The 20743-nt window shown below is 37.5% G+C and overlaps 1 protein-coding gene across 5 annotated transcripts in view; it reads left to right on the forward strand.

Moving 5' to 3' along the window:
• The window catches only part of ROCK2 (Rho associated coiled-coil containing protein kinase 2), a 98317-nt gene that overhangs the window by 37429 nt on the left and 40145 nt on the right, over positions 1-20743 (forward strand). For all 5 annotated transcript variants that reach the window (XM_079298065.1, XM_079298067.1, XM_079298068.1 and 2 more), the window contains exons 2-4: positions 2603-2684; positions 13205-13305; positions 19400-19537. In XM_079298065.1, coding sequence (XP_079154191.1) covers positions 2603-2684; positions 13205-13305; positions 19400-19537 — 321 coding nt within the window. The remainder of the gene's footprint in view (positions 1-2602; positions 2685-13204; positions 13306-19399; positions 19538-20743) is intronic.

Consider the following 20743-nt stretch of genomic DNA (forward strand, 5'->3'; position numbering starts at 1 on the left):
TCTATTATCCTGTTCTGCAGGAAATCATCTCAAATTACTACTTTCTGTTGGATTTGTCCAACAGATTATTGGGCATTATCTGTGCAATTCATGTAGTGACTAGTCCGTAAGTATATAACAACTTTGTTACTTTGGTTTGGTTTTATTGTATCTTCTGTAAAAATGTCATATAAATTAGGAATAGGTAGTCAATCTTCTGACCCTCTGGAAGATAAGTATGATGTCCTGGTGCATAACTGCTTTCTCCTTAATGTGTCTTGCAGGATCTGTTATGGTTAAGGCTGAAATAATTTTTTATATTTACTCATATTAAAGCAACTATTGTGTCGTCTTGGCTGACTTTCTGTTTTCTTATTTACATTGTCTTAAATTTCTTTCTGGTAGGAAGTTCTAAAACTTGATGTGTAAGACTGTAATAACAGTTAAAGTTACATGGAGTCAAGTAAAGTTCCACCTTTTTTCTGTGCAGCAGTAGAAATATTGTAGGTGTTACATAATGTTTGAGGTTGGCAAGGACCTCTTGATGTTATCTAGTCCAACACTCTGCTCACTGCAGGGTTAACCAAAGTAGGTTGCCCAGGACTGTATCCTGTCAGATTTTGAACATCTCTACTGGTGGAGACTCCACAGCCTCTGTGGGCAATTTGCTCCAGTACTTGACCACTCTCACAGGAAAAAAGTGTGGTGTTCTAATAAAATTTTGTGTGTTTCACCTTATGTCCATTGTCTCTTGTTCTGTCAATGAACAGTGCCTTTTCTTCAGTCCTTCCCATCAGGTACTTACAGACACTGATGAGCTCCCCTGCCCTGAGTCTTCTCCCCTCAGGCTGCAGTCACAGCTCTTTGAGCCTTTTCTCCTTGGAGAAATGTGTTAGTGCCTTAATCCTACCAGCCCTGCACTGGACTCATTCCAGTAGATCCCTGCCTTTGATGGTTTGGGTGACCAGGAGTGAACACAGCACTCCAGGTGGGACCTCATCAGTGCAGAGTAGAGAGAAACCTGTTGTTTGCCAGGACCCTCAGGTGCTTTTTGCAAAGCTGCTCTCCTGCTTGCCAGGTCACAGCCTATACCTGGTACCTGGGGTTTTTCCTCTCCAGCAGCAGGAATTTTGCATTTCCCCTCACTGACTGTTGTGAAAATCTCTGTCCAGAGAAGTGGCAGTGCAAGGGTGCACTTTGGGGACTGGCTCCACCTGGACTTTGTGCCACTGATCAGTCTTCCAGGCCAAGTCTTTCAACCAGCTTTTAGTCATTTGTCTAATCAATACTCCGTCAGCGTGTCTGACATTTTCCAAGACATTTTGTTAGGAGGTAAAAATAAATTAATAAATCTCTTGTTTTTGAAAATTATCTTAACCATGAATGTGTTTTGTGGTACAAACTGATATTGCCACAAATTAGGTGGTCTTATTTTTGTGTGAGCTTATTCAGGACAAAGTGGCATTCAATATATGTTTAATTATCTTAGGCTTTGCCTTTGAATCTCTCCATATATATTATTAAAACAAATGTAATAATTTTAGCAATATTTGCAATAAAATATGCCTTCCCAGATATATTAATGAACAGTATAAAATCGGCAGGTTGTTAGCTGTAGCCTCAGTTATTAGGAAGACTGAAAAGCTATCTAGTACTATTGGCTGTCTGTTAATAAACGTGATGGGTCTCTGACTTAAATCTCTGTGATGCCCTGTCAAGGTTCAAAAACCTGAAAAAGCAGTCTCAGGATTTTGTTCATAGGACAATGAATAAATCTGCCAGTTCAGGTTGAACACTGGAGCTGCTGACAATGAATTGTGTCTCAGACTCCTCTTAGTATCTGAAACTAATTTTTAGTTCTATTTGTCTCTGTGTAACTGGAAAGGTCTCTGTGTTTGAAGAGTAATTTTCTAAAGTTTCTCCAGGTTGCAGGGAGGTGGAATTGCATGAAGTCTTCTAACAGGCATTTAAAATACTATTTTTAGTTTAGTTCTGGTGATCTCATCCCTTGCCATTTTGGGAGTCTCAATTGTTTTCTGCTGAGGCATTGATAATGGGTAGCAGAACGGCATGTAGAGTTCTGGCTTGTCTTCTGTGAGTCACTTGGTGAAGGTATTCTACTTTTGTGAGCCTGAATTACATGGTGAATTGTCTTCTTAGGTCATGTCTTGCTTCTAAGAAAAATGTGTGGTTGGTTTTTGAATGTCCAGAATGAAAAGACAGAGAGACTTTGATTAAAGTGGTAATATACAAACATAAAGTCTTTGCTGGAAAAGTGTAACAGAAGTAAGAAAAATGGTTTGACTGAACTCAGTATATTAAATCAGTGTTTAATGAGTAAGATCACTTACTGATTAAGATTAAAACTACTACTCCAGTTTAAGTCTCAGTGCCACTAATCAGTGGTAATATAGCTGTACTGTTTATAGAACTTGGAGCCACTCAGTGTGTGTTGGCTCCTCTGCTGGTTTATAAACATACTTGAGAGCATGTTTGATTTGCCCACTAGGAATGTAATGCATGCTTGAATAATATATACTCAGTCTCAGAAAAGTGATTTTAGGAAAGTTGTTAATTAAGATTTTAGAACTCAATTAACTTTTTTCTTTTTTTTTTTTTTCAGGATGGCTTGAATTCTTTGGTCCTTGATCTGGATTATCCAGCGCTGAGGAAGAATAAGAACATTGATAATTTTTTAAATAGATGTAAGTCACAAGTAGCACTTAAACAATGACATTGCTGTGATCTCTATCATAAGAAGTTGAGTGGTTAGAAATGCGTTGTCCATAATTATTCTACTGATTTTTATAATTGAGCTTACAAAGGCTTTGGAATACCATTTGTTACAGAGAAATTTATTTTTAAGGAGTTGTTATATTCTGACAATATGTAGGGAAATACCAGATTTTTATTTTCCTAAATTGGAAATTTCCTAAGTTGAAAAAATCCTTTGTTATTTTCTTACCTTATGTATGTGTAACTACATAAGTTGCTAAGTATATCCTAGTTATTATTCTTCAGGAATTCATTACACTGAATGTTAACATTGTTTATATAGTCATATTTAATCTAACAGAGAAGCCTTCTGAGGGTTTTTAAAACTAAATTGTCGTACCTTAAAATCTGTTAGCTCACATTTGAACCTTTGCATAAATGTTTGTGATTCTCCCCACATTAATTGTAGACAGGATCTTGGAGTTCATTAAGCATATGGTTTTACATCACAGTATAGCTGTATTTTGTGGTTTTGAAGTGTTTTCTATTCATGTATATAAGCAGAATCTTTTTTCTTGTAAAAATAGCAGATCATTTGTTTTAAAATGTAATTTGCAGAGAGTAAGCCTTGTTGGAATAACTATGCTTTGTAGTGAGTTTATTTTGAGATATATATGTTCAAAAAACCTTTTTTTCTATTGCATATATTGAGTGTAGGTTACTGCAGGTATAGTCTTATCAGCAACTCATTTTAAATTTTTTGCTGGTAAGAGCTGTATGTGTCTGCCCTCTGTTGCCCTGGGACTACTTGTAATATCCACTCACACTCATTTAAATAGTGGCTGGTGGTGTAAAAGTGGTGAGTTCTTTCTTTGGAATTCAGTGCTTCTCCATGAGGTTTAGCAGAGCCCCATAGATGGACATACAGCTTTTACACTTGCCAGTAAAGTCTCATTTGGAGAAATCACTTAAAAGACAATAAATAAGAAAGAGCAGATGAGGACATAAGAGGCACACTGTGGGATTATTTTCAGTTTGAGTTCAAAGAAATTCAAGCAGATATTTATGAAAGAAAGGGTCTGCAGCAGCATTTTAGTATCTTTGTTATTTGCAACTGAGCATTGTATATGTAAAGTGAGAGGAAAGTTCTGTGAAAATTACATAAATAACATTTATCAGCAACTTCTCTGAGCTGGTTACATTTGCTTTTACATTGCTATTTTTGCAATAGGACAAAATTAGAAGCCTCTTTCTGATCATAAGACCAGTGTCTTTTGACTATTAGAAATAGTAACTGTGAAAAAACAATTCAACCTCAGGAACAGATTGGAGTTTTGTTTGTTATTTGCTTGGTTGGATTTTGTTTGTTTTCTGAAGCCCCTGAATATTCTGTCTGTCTGTCTCCCTTTTTTCAAAGGCTGTTGCTCCTTCTCCTCCTCTAGGTTCTCTCTCATTGTTGTAGTAAATATTTTAAGTCTCTTATATGACCAGGAGGCTATGAGCAATGTCAGAAACATGAAAATATACTTCTCTTCACAATTTTCTTACTGCCTTTTTATTGCTAAATTAACTGACAGTATAGAGTTGAAGTAGCCAGATACTAGTTAAAAGAATTTTGACATATGTTACAGAAAAATTCACAGCAGTTAATAAATAGTTTTCCAGGGTGCACTTCATCCTTACCTGTTGAACTTTGAAAAAAGGATGCAACACCTGACTATTTTGGCTGTATTGTGTGACAGTGCATCTTTCTTAAGAATCACACATGTAGCTTCCCTCATTTTTCTATACTGACTGGGAGAGAATAAAAGTGCTGCATATCTTCTCTGATTTACACTTTGGGAAAAAATAAAATGTGAAGTAAGAATTTTGTAAACATTTGAGGCTGGTAGTATTTTGATATTGCAAAAGAAAGAATCCCTCCTGCCACAGGGATTCATTTCAAAGTCTTTTCTGACACATGTGGTTGTATGGTTTGTTGTATACCACACAGGGGAACTGAGCAGAATTCATGCAGAGTGTCAGGTGGTTCATTTTTTTTTTTTTTTAAAACTAGTCAGGCAAAAGAAAAGCCAAGACCAGTTTCTGATTTTTATTTCACTTCACTGATACTTGTACTAGCACAAAATGAGCCATTCAGGTACAGCAAAAAACATGGCAACAACTGGGTTCTTATTGACACAGCCATTTTATGCAGTTTAAAATTGCTAAACCCATAGCTCAGGTCTTGGAAACTGTTCTGAGGGTATCAAGTATCACTGGAAAGAGTGTAGCACGTGCTTGCTGAAGCCTCTTGCCACCTTGGCCTTGGAAGAAAAGTTGAGAACTGTATTGAGAATTTATGGAGCTGTAAGTTGTCTCTCTCTTAGGGTAAGGAACAGTGAGTTCTTGTCTCTTGTGATTTTTCTCTGTATCTGAAGAACTGTTGCAAATGCCCAGCTGAGACCTGCTGTCAAAAGGTTCTGACAGGCTCTGATGAGCAGTCTGTGCTGGGAGCCTGGAGCCTGCATCCCTCCCCAAGGCTTCCTGAGGCAAGCACAGGGAGGAGGCAGGGCCTCCTGTGAGTTAGCTTGTGCTGCACAGTGAGGCAGCTAAAGCAGAGTCACTGCAATTGTTTTCATCTATATTACACAACTCTGCAGAAACTGTGGAGAACACTAAAAAATCATCACACTTTTACTCAGCTTAATCACTTAATTCTTCCACAATAATACTTAAAGAATTTTTTTTCCCCCCTCCACATTTCCAGGGGTTTGCATACACCCTACTTCCAGCCTACATCACATCATTACTATTCAAGTTAATGTTTTATTAATAGCTTATTTTAATTTAAAAATGAAATAGCTTCCACGTCAGCTGACACATTAATGTATGTTCAGCTCAACTCATAATTGCAAGCTGAAACTCCAAGGTTTCAACTATTTCACAAAGGCAATTAATTAATTGTACCATAGGAGTTTGGTGTATTCTGTTTCTGTGACCACTTGGCAGAAGCAGCCTCTTCACTAGTTTAATATGAAAGAAGTTTTTTAATTGCCTGCTTTGCCTTACTATTCTGATTTGTTACCACTTTCTCTAAGGTATTGAACCAAAGTGGAGCCTATGTTTGGTACAAGAGGCACATTAAATATCTCACATAATACAGCCATTCCTTTTCAGTCTTTATGTTCCTATTCTGTTGTGTAATCAACTCTTGGGATTCTGATTTAAATTGCTCTGTTTTTTGGAGTATTCATGGAACAGAAAAACGTAATGCAATATTTAATTCCCAAAACAATGAGAGGAATCTCATAGTCCTCCGAGAACAAAATCTAATTTTCTTATTTTAGAAAAGAAAGCTGAGTTTTTCTGCATGGGCTTGGTGTAACAAATCTTTTCTTGGTCTTTTCCTCTTCTGTCATCCAGGCAAAGACAATAGGTTGAGTAAATTCTTCCAAATCAGTTTTTCTACCATTAAGTTTGCCAAGTGTTGAATCGTATCTTAGTGGCTTGTGCCTTTTTTGGTGGTCTCCTGTTCAGATGTAACTTAGCCTTAAATAGTTAAGTAACAGATTTAAGCAATAGTTAAAAACATTTGATCGTTTATAATCTTATCATATATAGAAGGGCACAAAAAATGAATTTTGAGTAAGTCCAAACAGCAGCACAGAGTGGTGCCATCAGCAGGCCTGGTACAACCCAGAAGTCTTGACTCTCTATATGGATCAGTGATGTTCTATGCATTATTCAGTATCACTCAGGAGTTGGAAACTTGTGTTGCTAAATGATTTGCTGATTTTATGTAGGTTGGCAGACTTGTGGAGTGTAGTGACAGTGGATGTATTTACAGTAGAAGGGACTTCTAGTAGAGATGTAGATGTGGCACCTGGGCACCAGTTTTTCTAGAGTCCCTGAATAAACTCCCTGAAAAGTTCCTTTGGCCATTTTCCTCTCCAAGCAGACACTGCTTAGTTGGAAGATGTGTCTTCCAAGATTATTTGCTTGCAAAATCAACAGTTCTGCCTCCTTCCTTTGCATTTTGTTATGTCATCTGAAGTTGCTGAATCCTGCCCAGCCACGTGGTTACCAACAGGAATGTGTTATCTGGTGTGCTGTGAGGGCTGCAGCTCTGTGTGCTCTGGGCTTCCTGTCAGCAGCACTCATGAAATATCAGATGCCAACAAGAATCTTAGAAATTTAGTGCACTGTAGAGCTTCCACTGTGTTGAGGAGCTAATTGCTCCTCTGGTTTTCTCTTGGCTTCTCTAAGGCAGCTCCCTGCCAGGTCTTCACAGTCACCTCAGCAGGTTGGGCTCCAGTTCCATTCTTAATGATATTGTTCTGGTAGGACTAGGGATTGGAGAGGTATCAAATTACCAACTTTCCCAAGCAGAGCGTGGAAGCCACAGTGTGTAAGACAGAATGTCTTAGATGTATAAACAAGTTATATGTCAGTGTCATTAACCACATTCCCTTTTGGGTACTTGGTAGATACAAAGCAATTCAGCCCTGCCATCAGGCTTATTTTCATTACATTAGGGATGTGTTCTCTGTAAGCCAGAGGGCTGCTGCTTTCTGTTTCCTTGTGTTCTGCTCTTTTCCATCTATGCAAGAGAACACTTCTCATGTTCCTCTTTTATTTCTCTGAGGGAGGAAGCTAAAGACAGCTCCTGTCTGGAGCTGTGCATTCTAGTTCCTCCTGATTCTGCCAGGTCTCCAGCAATTTCTTCTTCACACACCTTTATCCAGACACTATGGATGCACCCCTAGTTACTTCAGTCTTTCTGTTGTGCTTTCTGTTTAGTTTTGTTCAGCTGCAGGATTGCAGCACTTCTTGGCTGTACTTCAGTTTAACTTCTGGCTGGACTTCTGCCTAGGGCAGCAACTTTTGACTTAATGTACTCCATAGCAGCACTCATTGACTGACTGTGTCTGATCTGTGGGATAAAATTGCACTCCCTTGCAATTTTATTTGTCATATATATTCCCCAGAACTGCTTGATACACATTAGTTTTTTAAAAGAAAATAGCCTGCATGTGAACTCTTTTTTCTTACCTTAAGAGGCAGAAAAGTTTGGTTTTTTCCCTTCCTCCTCATCCCCTCTCACTGTCCTAGACAGGTATTTTTTCCATTTTCATGAGCATTTGCAACCTTCAGCCACACTCTTGCTGCCAGCTGTTGGTGACTGATCCAAACCCTCTGCCCTTTCAGAAAGTGAAACTTAATTTGTTTAAAAATTATAGTGCCATTTTCAAATAGTAAATCAAAAGCTGTCTTTAAAGACTCTTTGTATCTAGCATTCCTGGTCCTTCCTGTGTTTAGGAACATTGAGTCATAGATGATGGTATTCTCATGTTTTAGGACTTTCACTCAAATGTCACAGTACTTCCATAAGATTCCATTGCATCCTGGGACTGGGGAGTTTATCTAGTGCCTTCCTTTAAACTTAACATTTTTCTTCTGCTGGGCTTTGTGCTGTTGCAAATTCATGAGACATGCATACAAATACCAAAATTTTCAAACTAATCTGTGTGAAATCTGAGAATTCAGACCACTATATAAGAATGTTGTTGGAAAGGTCTCTTGCACCCTGAACTAGATCACATTATGTGATACATGAAGTAAATCTTACAATCCAGTATGTTGCAATTATGGTGTGGCTTCAGGGTTAATCTAAGCTTGCCTTCTGGCACCCCAGTTGTTTCAGGTTGGTTCCATGCATTGATTATCTGTTCTATATCTGTAAGATTTTATGCCAAAATAGACAGTCCATCTGTGTGACTGACACCTTCACAACACTTGCATCCCTATGTGGTATTACTATTAACTGAGATTATTAAATTGTACTTGAAGGAGTTAGGAAGAGTAACCTTTTTGCTCTTTAAAGAGGGGGAAAGTTGAGAGGGAGGTGCTGAGCTCTTCTCCCTGGGATGCAGTGACAGGACATGTGTGAGTGGTTCAGAGCTGCACCAGGAGAGGTTAAGACAAGGCATCATGAAGCATTTCTTTACTGTGAGGGTGGTCAGACACTGGAACATTCTTTGAGATACAATCAATGTCCCGAGCTTGTCAGTGTTTTAAGAGACATTTAACAATGTTTTACTGCTGGGCAGCCCTGAAACAGTCAGACCATTACAGTGATGGTCACTGTGGGTCCCTTTGAACTTGAAAGGGCTATAATCCTCCTCTTCTCTTCTCTTCTCTTCTCTTTTCTCTTCTCTTCTCTTCTCTTCTCTTCTCTTCTCTTCTCTTCTCTTCTCTTCTCTTCTCTTCTCTTCTCTTCTCTTCTCTTCTCTTCTCTTCTCTTCTCTTCTCTTCTCTTCTCTTCTCTTCTCTTCTCTTCTCTTCTCGCATAGCAAGTATGATGACTCCATTCTCAGCATTTCACAAGGATGATAAAACTCAACAACCTCAGTTGGTTGTTTCGTTTTTCTTTGCTTGTTTGCATTATTTAATGCTTGAAGAGTTTCACTGGAGCCGTAGTAACTTTGTTTATAGTTTCTGCCTTCTACAGAAATATTCCTGTGAGTTTCTTCTCAGAAACTGAGCTGTGTGAAACTACACACTACTTTTTTAATATGTTTAGATCCCTGCTCATTTCACATATTTGAAAACATTGACATGTTAGAAATTTTAAATAAAATCATGTCATTCCAATGTCTCATGAGAATGCAACATTGTATTCAAACATGTGCATTCTCTGTGACTTGAAGTTTGCTGATACTCTTTCTCTACTGTGCTTTCTGTGAATTTGTATTTATCCTCCTTGTCTAGTGCCATGGCTTGTGATCTGCAGTTAACTTCCAAGCACAGCATTCCCTTCACAATCTGCAAAATTAATTCTTATTATTAACAAAAATAACCAAATTCATGTAGGTGTAGCTCTGTTGCTTTCCTATGCTTTTGGTCTGGGCTGTCATGATTCAGTACAGAAACAAGCTCACAGTTCTCTCAACTCCTCTTCCTGTTGACACACTGAATTACATTGGACTTATTAGTACACTGAATGTAGCAGATTTTTTTACTTTTGGAGATTTTCATTGCCTCTGTCCTCACAACTTTACTAGCAGACCATTATTGTAACATTAATCTCTCCCTGTCCCTGTCACATCCTTCTCCTTAGAAGAAGAAATTTGCAGTTGGGTTTTTGTGTTCCACAGGTTAGGAAGGATCTCTGGAGGCCAACTGGTCCAACTCTTTGTTTAAAGTCAAACACATTTTGATGTTATATCAGATTGTTCAGGTTCTTGTGCAGGTGAATTCTGAGAATTTCCAAAGATGAAAGTTTTTCAACTCTACATGACAGTCTGCACCTTTCCCTAATTCCTACTATTATTTTCTTACAAAATAAGATTTCTGGTATTTCATCTTGTCTGGTGACTCTTGTCCTTTCAATTCCTGCCCCTCAGAAGTATAACCTCATTTCATCTTCTGTTGAGGCCAACCATCCATCCATCTCTAATCTGAAAAATTCTGGTTCTCTCAGCTTCTCTTGAGCATCATGTGAGCATCTTGGTGGTCTTCCATGAAGCTAGGGAATGTTTGGTATATTTTGTGCACTGAGGACCCAAAGTTAGTCATAATATTCCACATATGGTTTCACAAATGACAGGCAAGGAAACCTACTTCCCTCAACCTACTGGCTGTGCATTTTCCAACAGATACTTTCACAGTCAATGTGAATGATGGCTCCTTGTTCCTCTCTGCTTGGCTTGTTGCCCACTAGGGCTGTCAGAACCTCTTTCTCATGGTGCCTTCTAGCTGGTGAGTGCATCCTATTCTGTTGTGTGGTGCTGTTCCATCCAAGCTACAGGACTCTGCACTTGCTGTTGTTGAACTGAGCTTCCTGTCAGCTCATTACTTGTCCTGTCTGGGTCACTCATAGAAGCCACCCTGCCCTACAGTGTATGAGCTTTGAACTTAAAACCACTGGCTGTGACTCCAGCAGCTTTCCCTCTTGCCTGGTAATTCCTCTGTACAATCCATGTCAGCTTGGTTTGGCTACAAGATACTTTGGATACTTTGAGATGCTGTGTTGGAAGGCATGCTACAGTCAAGGAAATGTACTGCTTTCCCTTTGTCCACCAAGACAGACATCTTGTCATTGCAGGAAATCAAGTTAACCTAACACAGTTTGTCCTTTTTAGATCCATTCTGGCTGTTCTTATTCTTCCATGTGTATCATGTGCTTGAAAATGGATTCCTGAAGGATTTTGCTCCATGACCATCTTGGGCAGTGGGGTTGTCTTGTGGCTGCTGTTGCACCTTGTAGCCTCCTTGTTGCCTTTTTAGAATATGGATGACACATCTCTGCTTTACCAGTCATCACCTTCCCAAGTTACTGTGACCTTTCAAAGGTGGTAAGAGCCTCATAAGGCTATTGGCTGGTTTTTTCAGTGCACTTGGAGGCTTCCTATATATTGTCTCAAGACCTGCTATATGTCAAGTTTGCTTCACTGGTCTTTAACTCACGACTTCCTCTACTGTGATACTGTGCTGCCCCACATTCTGCTGTTGGCTTCAAGGAGCTGGGAGGCCTCTGAGCAGGGCTTGAGAGTGAAGTGAAGCAAAGTGGGCATTGACTGCCTTGATCTTCTCCATGTTTCTGCTACTAGATCACATCCCTCACTGAGAGCAGTTGGACCATATTTGCCTCATTCTTTCTTTTATGGCCAATGTATTTATAGTGTCTCTTGTTTCCCTCCATAATCCTGGCTAGTTTCAGTTCCAGCTGAGCTTGGCTTTCCCAATTTCATCTTTTCTTGTTTGGGAGGTTCCTGCTGGGTAACCCAACTCAACTTCCCTGTTCCAAACCTTTACCTTTTGTGCTTGAGTTGAGGCAGAGATTGCCCATTTAGGCAGATTGGCTCCTTGCCATTCCTGCTCAATTTCTAGCTAGCTAGAACAGACTGTTCTTGTGCTATGAACGTGTCATCAAGATCAGCCCACTCCTCTGCCCTTCACAGCAGCTTTTCACAGGATCTTGCCAGTGCATTTTCCAAATGAGCCATAGTCTGTTCTCCTGAAGTCCAAGGTCTGCTATTTTCCTTCTTCAGGTCTGTTAGAGTCTTAAATTCCACCATCTCACAGTTGCTTCTGCCAAGTCTTCTACCACAGACTTTGTTTCCCTGAGCCAGTTCGTTCTTGTTTGTGAGTAATAAATCAGTGCCTCCCTGATTTGGCTTATTGCTTGTTTGAAAGAAAATAAGTGTTCCTGATGGTCAGGCATCTCCTGGATTGCTTGTAGTGTGCCAAGCTGCTCTTCATGAATATGTAGGAATGGTTAAGCTATTTACTAGATGCTCTTATCATTAACTCCCTTAGACCATGTCATCTTTAATGTCATACTGGATTAACTGTCTTTCTGATCCTTTTCTCTCCTGTATTCAGATCTGAGATCCTCTTTAATGCTTTTCTAAGGATAAAATTCCATGGTGTTTGACTCTAAACAGGGATCTTTTAATAGAAACCTCTACCCCTCTCTGAATATAAGCATCCACAGCTTTTCATACAGTTTCATGCTCTTCCCTGGTAGAGTTCTTGCTCCAGCCACCTGTTTTGCTTTGTTTTGTTCTTTCTCTTAAGTGTGTGTAGGGGCTTGTCATGCCTCAGATTACCTCCACTATTATGGATTCCATTCACTGATTCCATTGTCTTTTGTCCTCATAATAAGAACATATTTTTAAAAAGCATTTAGCTGGGAATGCATTCAAAGAGTACTTCATTTGCAAAATTAAAGAGTCTTGGACCTTGTGTATTTTTAGCTTGTCAGAGATCAGAATTTCACTGTTATCCATTTTACAGATTCTCACAACTGCTTATAAGACACATACTGATGGGCAGGGCTTATCTGCAGAATGAGCACTGTAGACATCATTTTAAGAAGTTACACTTTAAAAAATGTAGTTCATTACACATGAGGTGAACACTGAAAAAACCACTTTGATATGGCCAGCACTTAGATACACATATGTGAACTTGAATCAGTGTTTTGTATGGATTGGATGAGTGGATGTGCCAGATCTTTGTGTGATCAGCAGTTGCACATGAAGGTTACCAAGTCACATACCTTGCCATGTGAGTGCTGTTGTACCCTGCAGGTGTGTAGGAGCAGGTTGCACCTGCAGTGCTTTTTGTGTGCCATGTACTCCACTTCAGCATTATCAGTGGAGTGTCAGTGGATCCTGGGAGTGCAGCAGGTAGCAAGGAATGATTGAAAATTCTAGATAGGCATCTCTGGCTCTCTTCATTATCAGTCTTCCCATAAGCTTGTGAGTGATTATTAGAGGTGTGAAATGAGAGTCAGCAAAATATGGAAGATATTTCCATTGTTACAGCTAAAGGTAGAGGGTTAATGGTTTCCAAAAAATAATGAAAGGGGATATTAATAGTGACTACAGATTTCAAGAAATATCAAGAAGGCTCTAAACATTTGAATAAAAATAGTTTATTTTTACTCTAAATGAATTGCTAAAATTCTTGTATTCAGTTAATGCATGCTTTATTACACCTTCTGTTTGATTTGTTTTAGATGAAAAGATTGTGGAAAAAATCCGAGCTCTACAAATGAAAGCTGAAGACTATGATGTTGTTAAGGTGATTGGAAGAGGAGCTTTTGGAGAAGTGCAGCTGGTAAGAATGTAATGATTTAGTGTTTAGACAGATTAACAGCTTTAGCCAAAACCTTCCTCAATCTTTATGTTTTGCATTTAAAAATTAATTCTTAAAAAGAGTGTTATTTTCATTGTGTTGAGAGATTGTTTCTGTGCATAGTAAACAGTAAATCTGAGTTTAAAATATGGATAAGAAGGGAAGAACTCAGGAATGTTTTCTATCCTTTGATCAAAATCAAAAAGTCAGTTCATGGCAATTCTAAATGTTTTTGGCCTCAAGTATCGCTGTATAATAATATCTGAAACCTTCTACAAAAGAGCAGGTGAACACTGCAACAAAAGATTTTGTAATTGTGATGCTTGCATTGTATTTTAGGTTACATGACTCACAGGATTTATAAAAGATTCTTTTCTTAACATTGTCCCCTTGACATTGTATGCAATATAATATCTAAAGTATGAATGGGATTACTTCAAAAATTTCTATTGCAGAGAAATTCTGTTATTAAAAAAAACGTAATCAAATTACAAAAAGTAACTTGGTTTATCACATGTAGTCTGATTTTCATTTAATTTTGATTTTTTCAGGACTTCTAAATCCTTCTGTCTGATAAGTGTCACAAAAATGTGAACATATATAAGAGAGATTGATATTTCACTTTTGAAATAAGCGTTGGATGTAAGTGCCAGATAGGATCTAGAATGCAAACATTAGGGACAAGTTATCTTCAGCTAACAGGTAACTGTGCACCAGCTGATTCATGGTGATTTTCTGTGTGAGTATTTTTAGGGGAAGAGAGATATGAAGCAAGTAAATGGAAAGGGGAGCAACTAATTTGCTGCAATTGAAGTTTGTTACCTTGTTACCATGAGGTAACAAAAATTACCCTTTTGCTTGTATTTGTTGACCTGGAACTGGCATTTTGCTACTCTGTGGTAATTTTGCACTAGGAAGCTGGGAAAATCATATTGTCTTGTAATGTATAACCATTTTGGAACATGCAAAGATGTGTCGTAATGTGGTAAGAAATAAACAGTTTATGGAAGCTACACAGTATATAATGGCAATAAATTTATGATCCATTTATAAAATTCTTTGTATTTTCCATATTAGTTCTGCTGAATTTTGTTGGAACTGGAAAAAAAAGTCCCTCTGACTAGCCTAATATTATTTGCATGACTCATAGGTAATTTGCAAATATGGATGTGATTAGTATGGCAGATAGCAACATCAAATCAGCAATTTTTATTAATCTATTTTTTAAGACAACTTCATTCAAGTTTAGTAAAATGAGAATGTAGCACCCTCTTCTCTATTCCATCAGGATCATTCACACTTTGCTTTTGTCAAGAAGAGTGAATGAAGTGTGGAGTATTTCCAAAAATCCTCATTTTCTAGCAAGGATTTAAAGAATTATTATGTATATTTCTATGATTTAATATTCTTGCGGGCAAGAAATTAAAGAAAACCCCAAATCCTCAGCAGAACCTTACTTTCTTGTGAAGGAGCTGCTGCAGGGTGTTTGTAAGAGAGCAGTTTACTCCATGTCCTTTTAATGCAGTCACATCAAGTGGTTTATTTTAAAGTCTTCTATTAGGCATTTGTATCTTTACATTAATCCACGTGGAGCAGTAAACAGAGATGGTCCTTGTGGACTGGTATGTGAAATCCGTGAAAAATCAAGTTGTAAGGAGCAGAGTTCATTGTCCATTTGTTGAGGGGGTAGGAGATGAAAAAGAGCAAGTCCCAATAACAGAAGTCACGTGTCATTTTTAGATGTCACACTCATATATTTTTGATGTGCTTCAAAAATGAAAATACATTGTTTTTGTATGTGTATTTCTTAAGAACAGAAGAGTTTTCTAGATTAATTTTATTTTCTTATGAACATTCCATTTCAAGTAGGAGGTCCTGATTTGATCTGGAAGCTCTTTTTCTTAATTCACCATGTCATACACAATTTAAATTTTTGAGAAAGGATGATTTTTTCGTGGTGTACATACTGCAATTTGACACTTTGAGGGATCTGAAGACAAACTTTACTTTTCATTTGCCCAACCATTGAAATGTAACGACAAAATGTAAACTGGTCATACAGTGATGGGGTTTGGATTGCATTGTTGTCATAGGAGTTTTTAAAAATCTTCAATAAAACCTTCAAAAAAAGCAAGAATCCATGGTAGTGGAAAGAAACTTTTTTGTGTTCATATAGAGCTCTTCTGTGCCTCATGTCAATTAAAAAAAACCCACTTTTTCTGGAGAATAAAAATACAAATAGAAATAATAATGCTATGCAGTCTTACATCTGAAAAGCAGTGGGCTAGTAAATGCAGCTGCAGATCTGAACTAATATTAGCTGGTGATGTGGACATACATACCTCAGTTTTTTGCCTCACAAGGTATGGTACAAGTTTAAACTATTGAGCTAAGCTCTATCTATTTCTACTCCATTGAAAATGTTAACACCACTGTTGCAGATGATGGATTTGCGGTAATGAAAATATTTTGCAACACTTTCTGTGATCAAAATAGAAATTTGCTTCAGTGGGGATTAAATCCAGAAAGAACCATAAATAAAATGTGATTAAGTACATGAGTTAAATGAATGAATGTTATGTTATCAGAATGTGTTATTGTGCATAGGAATTGTAGCACAAATATTTATTATATGTTTCTAATTATTATATTAGTATGCTCATTTTTTGGCTTGTAATGTTCACAGCATAAAATAGTCAGCTACGACCTCTTTAATTTAATTTTGTTTTCCCGTAGTCTTCTGCTTCAGTATAGCATTTTCTTGCTAAAGAAGTGATGTGAAGCAATCAGCTTTCCAGTTTCTGTCAAGAAAGTAAAACATTCTCTACTGTTGTGTCTTACAGCTAGATTCTTTATAAAAAAGGCTTGATTTTTCCTCTTCCTCTCTCCTCCAAAAAATATAAAAAATGGTCCAGTAAAGAGAGATCAGATGACTCTGGTCTGAACATCTGACTGTGGTGGAGAAGCAATTTCCTTATAAATCCAGAAGTATTAAACTCTAACACTTGTGCTCTGATCTCTGGTGTTGCTGTCTCTGTAGTGATGGGGAAAGCTAAGAAAATGATTGCCAGCTGCCAGATCACTTCTTCTCTTATGCAGTGCCTTGCATGAAAGTGACTGGTGTCTAGGGCAGACAGAAAAATTGAATTATGGTGCTTAATATGTTACTTCTGGTTTATGTAGAAACAGTTATTTATGAAAGCACATCCTGAGTTCCTCTTGTTTGTTTTCACTTGTGGAAAGTCATCTTGATTTGAAATTGAAACTTATCCTTAGTTCCTTCTCCCAGGTCTAACCATGACAGACTGTAATGTTGAAGTGACACAGCCAACTGATCTGCTCATGTACTGGAAGATAAAATTAAAGCAAAATTAACACTTCCTTGTGTTTGGGTGCTGCAGGATGGTCTGGGTGACAGTCTTTATTGTCTGATTTCTCAATGTTGCAAACCAGTGGTTGCCATGGCCTGTGTAGCTGGTTTATTTTTCTTCATTAAGTCCTTTGTTTATTAGGTTTAATTCCCCATGTGCTGCTGATGTACAGTTCTGTAGTAAAGCAGATAAAACAGTCACGTTTTATTATCTGAAAATTTGTCAGGATGTGAACTTTGATCGCTATCTGTAGTCATTTCTTACAGCTGTATTATTTTAGGATACCTGGAATTACTTCAAGCCTTAGAGTTCATTTCAAAACTCCACCCTAGGATCTTTATTTTTTTTCAAAATCACAAAAGAGACAGTACCATTATTAATATTACATATTAAATCTGATCACTTCAAATGGATGTGTTATTTTCTTTGCCTACATTGTTTTCCCATGTGAATGCTGGGGAAATTATGAATGCCTTTTGTTTGTTGAAAGTATTAGGTTGTTGAAACAGAGTAGAGTGAAATTCTTTTTTCTTAATGCATTTTCATGAGTTAAACAAGGCCATGTTACTCAGTGCTAATGGCATGAAGGGATTTTCCTACCTATTTTGAGAGTTACTCTGGTGAGCTGCAGTTTAAATTTGGCAGTTCATTTTAACAGTTGGAAGAAATTGAAACATCATGACAGTTTAATACGTGAATAATCTGCTGTATGAGCCAATCTCTGTATGTACAAATATAGCTCTGAGTAAAGAGCACAGTGACTAGCAGCTCAGAAGGCTGTTCCCCAGGGGCTGTGGTGCTGATAGGAGCAGTGGCAGCAGTAGGGCTGCTCACCTGCAAGGTGTGCCAAGACACACTCAGTCTCTGGGTGTGCCACTACAAGTGTTATTGCTTTGGTTTTGTACAGGGAAAGAGCCTATCTTGAAATTTTTTCAGGAAATAATTTAGCCAGTAACCTATTGGAATTATTTAGAGAGGTGTGCAGACTGATTTTGGATCCCCCACCCCTCTTTACTTTGCCTCTCCTGTACTTGAGCTTTCTTCAGGCTGTGCTGGCTTTCAAGAATTTTTTTCCCCAGGTCATGAGAGACAGTTGTTTTTCCAAATTCAGGCAGATACTCTAACTGCACCTAGGCAAGGTACCCAATGACTTCAGGGACTGAAAACAACTAAATGCTTTGCAGAGCTTCAATGTCAAGTTTGACAGAAAATGCATCTTCAATTAAACAATATCTTTTTGAGGTTTCTGGTCTTTGTGTTTCTTTTGGTTTTGGGCAGGATTACAACAACTCTACTTAGGGGAGTATAGTTTATGGTGTACCACCAAGTCTTTGCAAATAATCCCATGTGGGATTAGTAAATGGGAAGAAGTTAGTTTTCAAAATACTCTTTTAGGACACTTTCACTAGCTGACTAATTAATGTCCTAAAATATGCTATAGAGTTGTTAATGCAGGTAGACACCACATTTCTGTTCTGGTGTTAGGGGCTGGAGGTTTTTTGATCTGATTGTAGAGAAGGTTGTTTATTAGTATTAAATTATGCAAGATACTAATAATAAAACTTTGCACCTATATCTTGAAGGCAAAAAGCCCCAATTTCAAGAGCAGCAGCTCCTTAGATAATTCTCTTTCTGTTCATGTTCTTGCTTTTTCCAAAACTACCCCTTCCACCTCATGTTTCTTCTATTCCTTCAGCAATATTAATTTTTTCAGCTCCTCAGGAGCAGGAGACTGATGCTCCCAGATCTGTAGACCAAATAGGTGTCTCTCTGAAGCTTTGCTCTGCAGATAATCATGGGCTTGCATCTACAGCTGTTCAGAAAAGCCTATGAAACATTCTTTCAACTAACATAATTGAACCCAGATATTGTGAAAAATAAGAAGTTAGGAGATCTTTTTATTTACTAGGTGTGAGAGGTTTTAAATGCACTAGGAAATCATAACTTCAGTTTCTGGTGCATTTCACACTTTTCATTAATCAATTTCACTTGTCCACTGAATTTTTTATTTTAACAGGAAAAATATACGCAGAAACTTAAGGTCTGATGACTCAGACTTCTTACAGCTGAAAACTTCTCACTTTGATTTATTTAAGAAACACTCAAGAATGTTAAAAGCCTATTCCTCTAATAGTTTTTTTTCATAAAATAGGATGTCTCATGATTATCTAGCTGAGTAATGACTGCAGTGTGCAATTTAAGGATTTGGTTTCATGTCTGAATTCAGATGAAGTTTTCAAAAATGTTTTCATATTTTGTAATAAAAGCTTTAATTCCAGTTTTCCAACAAGTTCTATTATATTAATTTTGCGCCATTTAAAGTGAATTTAAGAATTGTTTTGGAAAAGAAATAGGAGCAATTACGTTTTGCTGTAAAATCAAAATTGGCAGAGGCTGAATCAGACTGCTTGCCCAGTTTCTGACATGAATAAAATCAATGGTTAGGCAGTGTTCAGAATAAGAAAATAAATGTAGAGTTAGACTTTATTTCCTGCTATGGTGGGTTTTTTGAGCAAGTATTAAACTTTTCTTTTAAAGTTTGGAAGTTCTTAAATCCTTACTGTGTAGAAAACTGGGTGTATGAAGACCTGGAGGTATCACATTCCAGAAGGCAGTTTGCACATAGCAGAAACATGCTATGCTGGTACCCAGGTTTTTAACAAGGCATTTTAAAAAGGTTGATTCTCTTCTTTCTCAACCAACAGGTTCGCCATAAAATGACACAGAAGGTTTATGCAATGAAGCTACTCAGTAAATTTGAAATGATCAAGAGATCAGATTCAGCCTTTTTCTGGGAAGAAAGAGATATCATGGCCTTTGCCAACAGCCCGTGGGTGGTTCAGGTAAGGAAGATGTGTAGAAGTAAAAAAAAAACAACAACAGCAATAGCAATGATGCTGATGCCATAAATACTTCCCAGTCTTGAGCTGGTTTTGAATTTACGTTAAAACTCAAATCAAGGTTTAGGTTCAGATTTTTACTTTTAAAAAAACCCCACCATTTTTACAGCAATTTCACTAAGTTTTATATATTTGGCTGTGTTAAAAAGTAGATTGATATTGCATTTTAATCACTACGAATGCATCATAAAACAGAATTAAACAGATTTTTGACATGCCTGCATAATTATTTGGAATAATAGGGAAATTATCTTTCCAACTGTGAAATCTGTGTGGGAATGTAGAAGCAAATGTGATTAGAATTTCCAGTCTTTCCTCATGATATAGTCAGTTGGTCACAGGCAGTTGGTATTAAGAATGCTTTAAATAGTCACTGTCTTTTCCACAGCAGTTTGATACATAGTGAGTGTGCAGTCCTGGTGTCCTGCAAGCCAAGAGGCTGTAGCAGGGGTTCTCTTAAAACCATCTTCTTGTAGTGATCAGTTCTGAGCATCAGCACTTAGCATATCCAAGTAATGGAGAGTTGGCTCCTTCATCTGGTCTTGAGCACTGTCACTCGCAGCTGTCTGGTGACATGTGTCATCAAGATGCTGTAATGTGAATTTTGCCTTTGGGAACAATCAGTACTGATTATAGCCATTTGTTGTAATTGGTAAATTACACCAGTTGACAAAAGGAGTAGTGAAAGTGTGTGCTTGGAGAAATTGTTAGTCTTTAATTTTTAAAATAATTAATTTAAATTCTGTCATATCTATTGCCATGCTTCTGTATATTTAATAAAATTGGCTTTAAGCTTTCATATATTTTTCATAACGCTTTACCTCAGGTATACAAAGATGTTTTGCTCTTTGAGCATGTTCTGTGCTCTTGCCTGTATTCAACAGAAATACACAAATAGATGATTTCTTTATTTAGTTCTTTGTTCTAGTAACAGTAATTGTCAGGAGCTATTTTTCACACTGAGTTGAAAGTAACAAGAAATGCATGACATTGATTTTTAAAGGAAACTGTCACAAGCAAGATATAAATGTTTGTCTGCATTTGTAAATAGCAAATGAACTAAAGTGTAGTTGCCATTGTGCCTTCTATGTTTAAGTGTATTAGTGTGATATATTTAGGTGATATGGTCCAGTGGGGTAGGACATTGAG

This window comes from Erithacus rubecula, assembly GCF_903797595.1.
Source record: "Erithacus rubecula genome assembly, chromosome: 2".
Taxonomy (NCBI): Eukaryota; Metazoa; Chordata; class Aves; order Passeriformes; family Muscicapidae; genus Erithacus; species Erithacus rubecula.